We start from the raw sequence: 7,926 nt of genomic DNA, 5'->3' as shown, positions 1-7,926 counted from the left end.
GTCCCGGGTGCCGGGGCCCGCAGCGGGCACAGCGTGCGGGCCGTGCCGGCGGCTCCCGGCGCTCCCACCCGCCGTGTCCATGGCCCGTGCCCGGGACCAGGGCGCGGGGCTTCTTCTGGCGGCTTTAGTGAGGATTAAGGAGAGACATCATCTGAGTTCCCTGGGGACCGGGCTGGAAGCCCTCGAAGCCGCCGCACAGGCAGCTGCTGCGGCAGGGAGTAAACGCCGCAGATATAACGCGTTATACTCAAACACCACAACACCGCGGGGCCGGGAACAACCCCCCGGTGTTCCCGCTCGGACTCCCGCTGGGCTCATGTGTGTTTTCGCGGCGCTTTCGCGGTGTCCCGGCCCGGCCACTCCCGCTCCGGGGCAGCCGCCGGTGCCCGCGGGCCCCCCCCGCGCTGCCCCGGCCCTGAGGGCCCCACAGGCTCCCGCCGCCTTTCCCGCCTCCCCCCCGCGCTGTTGCCGCGGCAACCGCGCCGGCTCGCGCCCCGCCCGCTTCCGGCGCCGCTTCCCCTTCCCCCGGAAAGGCCGGGGCGCGCGCGGGGGCAGGGGAAGCGCGGGCGGGATTTCCGGCGTGCGGGGCGCGCGCGCGGCGGGGCGGGAGCGGCCGCGCGAGCCGGGGCTGCGGGGCGGCCACGCCACTTCCGCCTCCGCCGCCGCGTGAGGGGCCGGGAGCGCCGCGAGCGGCACCGGGAGCGCCGGGAATTCCGGGAGCGGCACCGGGAGCGGCCCAGCCGGGAGCGCGGCGGAGGAACCGCCGCCTAGCTCAGCCCCGCGCCGGCCGCCGCAGCCCCGAGCGGCTGCGCCCCAGCTCCATGAATGGAAATCGGCAGCGCAGGTGAGCGCGGGCCCGGCGGGGCCTGGCGGGCTCGGGGAACGGGTCCCCTGCGCCATCCCCCCCAAGTCCCGGTGCCCGCCCCGGTGCCGCGGGGCAGCGGCCGGGCCGAGCTCATCCCGAGGGGGATCGGGCGGGAGGAGCCGAGCCCCGCGGGCAGGGCCCCGGTACCGGGCAGAGCCGGGCCGAGCCGCTCCGTGCCCTCCTTGCCGTGCCGGAGGTGGAGGAGGAATTGTCGGTATTTCATAACCGGCGTGCCCGGCTTGCGTAACCCGCGCCGTGCCGGTGCCCGAGGGACGGACCCGCAGAGCCCGGCGGGACCGGGCAGCGCTCCCTCGAGCAGCTCCTGCCGGGCACACACCGGGTACTTGGTCCCTGTGTGTCAGCACGCTGAGTTTTGGGGCTAATTCCTGTGCCTTTGGGTGTGCTGCTTCGCAGCAATCATCACGAGATGGTTATTTCCCGGAGAAGCTGTGACTGCCCCATCCCTGGGCAGTGTCCAGGGCAAGGTTGGACAGGGCTTGGACCAACCTGGGCTAGGGGAATGTGTCCCTGCCCATGGCAGGGGTGGAATGGGTTGGGTTTTAAGATATTTTCCAACCCAAATCGTTCTGTGATTCTATGAAAATCTTCACTTTTTGGCCGTTTGATCCTTTTGCTGGGAAAGCACGTACTCAGTATTTATCAACTTTGTGGTTTAAATTGATTTTGAGGGTTGGAGAAGGAAGTTCTGATTCAGTTTTTCAAGATAACTTATTCCAAATCTGGCAGAAGAGTGGAGGAGGGTTCAGGGTTGGGCAGTGTTTAATCAGCAATTCCCTGGCTGTACCTCGATGGAAAAGGGAATGTCCAAAGCCACCTGGAGTTCCATGCCTGTCACTTGAATAGGTGGTGAAAATACCAGACTGAGACTGAAGGTGTCAACACAAAATGTGCCTTCCCATCTCCATATGGAGATCCTTTTCTAACATACTTGGAGGTTGAAGGACAATGATGCATTTGGCTGGAAAAACTCCCTACCTCAGCTGTTGCCTGGCTTGAGGTTGTGATGCATTGAGAATGTTTTAAGGTGCAGGATTTTAACAGTCTGGTGGAATTCATATGATGCTCTCTTACACAGTGTTAAATAAACTCTCATTATAACCTGGTGCAATTGTAGTTGTCTCCTGATAAACAGATTTGCAAGAGGAACCCATAAACAGTTTGGTTTTCCTTTGGAGTGAATTTACCTGTTTTTAGGCTGCAATGTGTTGGATTTTAGCAAAGCTGCTGCAGAGTGTTCCTTGTGGGCTCAGGCAGTGTCCAGCACAATGGATGGTTCTTATGCCTGCTCTGTGATGAGGGAAGTGTTAAGTGCAGTGTTCATGTTCCAAGTCTTGGAGCAGGAGGACACAAACCATCCTTGGTGGAGTAAGTGAGGATTAAAGCTCTGTCATGAAAGAGAGAAAGACACTGAGATGTGCTTTGTTTTCTGTGCATGAAGGGAAAAAATGGAATAAAATAAGCAGAGAGGGGACAGTGATGTCCTGTTTGTGTGAGAGGCTTAGGCTAAGGAATCTGGGGAGTGTTGTGGCTCTCCTGGTCCATGGAATTTGAAAATCAGTGAAAGTAGGAGCTGGATGTGAAGGTTCAGATGTGGGTTATTGTGGAACCAAACTGAGGAACAGTAATAAAATGTTCGGTGGGGAAAGTGAAGTGAAGGAAAAGCTGCTCTCAGCACAGGTCAGGCATTGCACATTCTTCATTGAACATTCTTCCACCAGGAGAATGTTCAGTAAAATTCAAAAGGCAGGGAGGTTCAACCAACAGGGGATGTTCTGTGGTGTAACCAAGTTGTGTCAGTGCCATTGTCTTCATTTCCATGTCCTACATTGTTCTTTCAAAGCTCACAACTTTTTGTGTTAAAAGTGTTAACTTGTGTTGGATTGGGTTTTTTAATTGCAGTTTTTAATGAGGCACTGCAGGCATCCTTAATGTTCTGTTTATTTTCCATACAAACTTTGGGCAGAGAAAATCCTGAGAAGTGGCTTTTCTCTCTCTGATTCAGAGCAGTGATTTGGGAGACCCATTAAAAGTCCCGTTTTTGTGGGTGTGGTAGAGCAGGGAAGGGGGTGATTCATAGTTGCCTTCAAAAGTTATTCTACTGTAAGATACAGTGGCAGATTTCCTCTGGAGTTGCTGTGGAAGTTGTTTGACTCACAGTCTGAACCTTACAAATTGTTTCATCCTCAGAGCTTTGCTTCCTCAGGGGTGAAGGTGTCAAAGAGTACTTCTCGAGCTAATTTTTACCTTCCAGATTTTGGTCTGTGGAAATAACTTCCAGGGAAAACTCTTGCAGCGTTTGTGTGGGCTGGCACATTCTCTTATCCCAGAGCAATTGGGTATTAACTTCACTATGTGCATATAAGCTGCATTTTTGGGCTTAAAACATTTTTGTATTTAAATTTTTTTAATGGTTCAGAAGCATTGATTGTCTTTTAAATTCTCCCAAAACACTCTGTGTTTTCTGTAAGTCTGTTAGGGCAGAATGAGTTACCACACCAGTATTTGCTTGTGCAGTTGGCAGTCACAGAGCACAGCATCAAAATGTTGGCTTTGGATGAGTTTGAACATGACTTAGTATCCGAAACCTTGGAAAAAACCAAACCCTAAATTGCAAGGAGGAATGTTTAGAAAACATGGATTGCATTACTCATAAATAATGTAATGCCACCCAGCAAGGCCGAGTGACAGAAATGAGGCAATTCATGATTTCTGGCAGACAGAGCTCCATCATTGAAACCAATGTTTGAATAAAATCTTCTCTATGTATTTTTTTAAATCCAGAATTAGGTTATTTTTTGTTAGTGATAAAATTTTCTTAGAGCTCCACAGGCTGGGCCTCTGAGTAGAGGCCAGGGGCCCTGTGAAAGGGAGTCTTTTATTTTTCCCCCTCTAGCTCTCTCCAGTGCAGCTCCAGCCTGAGGCTGGGATCGGTTCCACAAATCTGCCTCGTGTGCCTGAGCCAGAGTAAGTTGTATGTACCTGCTCAGGCCTTGATATTGTGTTTTGGGCTGTTCCAGCACGCATCCAGTTGGATTTAGAACTGTTGTATAAACAAAAATAAACCTACTAAGTTATCTCTGTTATTTGAGTTTGGCTTTATAATGCTGAAGCCTCAGTGTGAAAGAGGATAATTTTTTCTGGAAGCTTGGTGGGGATGGCCCTTTCTGTAAGGAAATCTGCATTTCCTATTAGCATCCTGCTGGAGATCAGGGTTTTTCTTCATTCTGTAAAAACGCTGCGTGTGCCAGAAGCTGCAGTTTTTCTTACAATGGTGTGTTGGAAGCATTTGCAGGTTTCTGAGCTCCTGCTCGTTGTGCTCAGGCTTTATTCCGACAGGGCTTCTCTGGTTGCTAGGTAGGTGCAGCCAGTGTTTGGATGCAGGCCAGGCTTGTCCGTGTGCTGGCTGGGCTGCCGAGGAATTGCTGTCCCTTTTGGCTGTGTTTAAGCTTGATTGGAACATCGATACTTCCATGGAAGAAAAGATTCTCACTCGGAGCTCGTTGGAGCCGTTAGAGGGACTTCCACAGTGCAGCTGGGGGGGCTTTATGATCCCTTCCAAGTCAAACCATTCCATGATCTTGAGACGTGCTCCCTTGCTGCACGAAAGCCTTCCAAGAATCTGTCTGAGACACCAGTTTTAGTTCTTGTTTGTGTGTTCATTGTTTTCTGTTATAAATCAGTTGAGTTTTAGTGCTGGGAGCTTTGCTGAGCTGATTTTATGAATTGAGCTCTGCTCCAGCATGCTGAACAGACTTGGTGTGGGGGTTTTACTTGGAGTTTTAAGTACATCCTAGGCATATATCTACAAGAAAGATGGAGAGGGACTCTTTACAAGGCCTGGAGTGATGGGAGTGGGGGGGGAATGGCTTCCCACTGCCAGAGGGCAGGCTTTGATGGGATATTGGGAAAAAATTCTTCCCTGTGCGTGTGGGGAGGCCCTGGCACAGGGTGCCCGGAGAAGCTGTGGCTGCTCCATCCCTGGATATGTCCAAGGCCAGGTTGGACAGGACTTGGAGCCACCTGGGATAGTGGAAGGTGTCCCTGCCGAGGCATGGATGGGAATTAGATGATCTTTAAGATGCCTTCAACCTGAACCATTCCATGTTTCTATGGTATGTATGTACCTGGTGCTGTCATGGCAGAGTATTGTTTTTTTTTAACACAAAAAGGTTTTTTCCTCTCAAATTTGTGGGCAGCTGAGCAATGCAGAACTCTCTGGAAGCACTTAGGAGCTGCTCCATCCCCTGTGGTGAAGGCCTCACAGTGCTGCTGCTTTGAGAAAGGTTTTTCAGCCTTGACCCACTTTGTTTTTGCAATGGTTAAAGGACTTGAAGGAAAGGATCTGCCACTCAGGCATCCTGTACTCTGTAGAATAACAGTACTTTGAATATTTTTGGTTTGTGTGTTTATTTCCATGGGTTTGACACAGGACTTAGGCATGAGGTTGGGTGAGTCACCGATAGATCGGCGGCAGAGCCATCCCCAGAGCATCGCTCTTTATTTGTGTTTTATTGGGCTTTGAGTCACAGCTTGGAGGCCACTGACACAAGACTTTCACAACAGAATCTGACAAGTCAGTGTCTCTTCAAAGCAGGGTCTTCTCAGTGGGTGCCCCTGTACTTGGGCAGTACTGGCATACTCATGTTTTTAAGTTCATTTGTCCGAGGGAGCATATGATTCATACAATAATAGCAAAATAGCTGCATTTTTTTAAATTACACCTGAACAATGTATAGACCTGCACTTCTGATTCATTTATTGGTCACTTAAAATCCTGTTTGCCAAAATCTGGGTTCTGACTTCTTCCAGGGTGAGGGGGACACACAAGGCTGACCAGACTAAAAGAACCTTTTTAATGTTATCTTTATTTCAGCAGTTTTGTTACTCTTTCCTGCAGACAGGAACTAAATATAAAATGTGGTGTGTATGTCTTCAGAATATTAAAACAAACTGTTGACTTGTTTATGCCACTCAAATGTTTAGTAGTAACTTTTTTGCTTATGCTTATATTCTGCAAATATAGCTGGAGTAAATTCTAGGGCTGCTTTTACTCACGTGAGAGTATTAAAATGAAGGAAAAGTTGAAGAGAGCAGATGCTTGGAACAAGTTTTGCATAAGCAGAGTCTGTGAGCGGGTTTTAAATGATGCTTCTTGCTTTCTGTTTTGTTTTATCTTGTGGCTCCAAGCCAGCTCCACTCAGAATTTTTCAGTAGTTTTCTGGGTAGAGCCAGACAAATGTTACAGAGGAACTTGGCTTTGATGTTCACCTGTTCTCAGGACGTGATTTCCTTCAAGATAATACAGGGTTTTTTACAGAAATTATGGAGATAATCAAAAGGCAAATAAAAACCATTTTTCCCAGCACTTGACATTTTAACTTTGCTATGAAAACGAGTGGGTTGGAATCGCTGCCTGCGTCACCGAGTAGGAGGAGAGGGGAGAACTTTGCACTACCTCACTCAAATGCTCTGAAAATCAGGACATTTGTACCACAAGTAACTTCTTAAAACTCAGGCAACCAAGCATTTGGGGTTTGTTGTTGTTTCTTAACTGGAAAGAGGTGTTTTTAAGTGGAAATACCAGTAGAAATTTCTGGGAAATGGGCTATGTTTACTCCTGTGTTTGGTTTGTAAGGCATGAGTAATGCAAATCTTGAGTGGAGGGTTCTCACCTAAATGATGCAAAGCAAATTAAATAAATGAGAATGGAACAAATCTGGGCAGGTGTTTTAGCTGCTTTTCAAAATATCTCAGTGCAGGTTTGGGTGTTTTTCTGAGCAGTTCTGGTTGTTCTACTTTAGCCTACAAGTAATCAAGAGTTTTACAATCCTGTCTTAATCTGAGTCTTTACTCTTCTGGCAAATTGGCTTTATGGGGGCAGTTAGATGGGAGGTAATGGTCTTACTCTTCATCCATTTTCAGCCTGCAAAGTTCAAGAATAATCTGTCTTCCAAGACTAAGCTGATATTGGCACTGAAATGAAGAGTTTATCTCAAATCCTGTGCATCAGTCCAGAGCGACTTCTGTATTTTTGTACTCTGCAGCCACTTGGTTATTACCAGGTTGTTCAGAAAAGACTTGTAAAACTTAATGCATTATTTTTGGAGTTGTTTTTGTTAAGGGTTTTTGAGTTTTGTTTTTTCTTTTCCTTTTTGTTTTGGATTTTTGGTTGGGTTTTTTTTTTTTTAGGAAATCTCCTAAACAAAACCTCCTGATTTTATTCATGCTGATCACTGAAGCTCATGAGTAAGAGAACAGCCTAGATGTAGGTGGAGGATTAAGGATTAATAATGGGCAAGCATTTGTTTGGAATTCCATGCTGTTGGAGACAGCTGATTTCCTTTCCTCGAGTGTGCTGGCTCTGGTGCCCACCTGGTTATCCTGGGAGTTGGTTCAGGGGGTTGTCTGTTGTGCTTTTCTCCTAATCTGTGGGATTTTTCCTTTGCAGGACCCGTGGGGGCACAGCCCCTGCTCATGGTGCCCAGACGTCCCGGCTATGGCACCATGGGCAAGCCCATTAAACTGCTGGCCAACTGCTTCCAAGTTGAAATCCCAAAGATTGATGTCTACCTCTATGAGGTGGATATCAAACCAGATAAGTGTCCTCGGAGGGTGAACAGGTGAGAAGATACATTTGTCTTGTAAATTATACCAATGGGAATGTTGAATAACATTAGGAGCTGTGAAAGGGAGCCTTTCTTTCCTTTTCCCCACCTCCCAGCTGGGAGGTGAAAGTGCTGCTGCTCATTCATCTTGAAGAGGAAGTCAATATTTATCATCTTCCTGAAGTACTTTGGGTTAATATTGCCTGGCCAGGACGTGGTGCAGGAAGGCTGGTTGTGCTGAAAGGAAAGTGTTCCCATTCTGTGCCACTGAAACACCAAGACCTCCCAAAGAATTCAGATCCCAAAGGCCTGTTACAGTTGGAGGTGTTCCAAAAGTCTACTGTGTGTGTTCCAAAAGTTTTATCTACTGCTCACATCAAGAAGCATTTTTGTATAAGCTGAACATTTCATCATGGTTTTTCAAGTGTAATTTCT

At 48.3% G+C, this 7,926-nt stretch overlaps 1 protein-coding gene across 2 annotated transcripts in view; it reads left to right on the top strand.

Annotated features, from left to right (window-relative positions):
- The first annotated feature begins 645 nt into the window (after window positions 1-645).
- Window positions 646-7,926, top strand: part of AGO3 (argonaute RISC catalytic component 3) — a 33,501-nt gene continuing 26,220 nt past the window's right edge. The window contains exons 1-2 of one of the 2 annotated variants that reach the window (XM_059868486.1): window positions 646-844; window positions 7,335-7,506. In XM_059868486.1, the coding sequence (XP_059724469.1) occupies window positions 826-844; window positions 7,335-7,506 (191 nt within the window). In that variant the 5' untranslated portion in view covers window positions 646-825. The remainder of the gene's footprint in view (window positions 845-7,334; window positions 7,507-7,926) is intronic. The other variant, XM_059868487.1, reaches the window with a different exon arrangement.

This window comes from Haemorhous mexicanus, chromosome 27 (assembly GCF_027477595.1).
Source record: "Haemorhous mexicanus isolate bHaeMex1 chromosome 27, bHaeMex1.pri, whole genome shotgun sequence".
NCBI classification, from domain to species: Eukaryota; Metazoa; Chordata; class Aves; order Passeriformes; family Fringillidae; genus Haemorhous; species Haemorhous mexicanus.
This window is presented reverse-complemented; position numbering and strand designations above follow the sequence as displayed.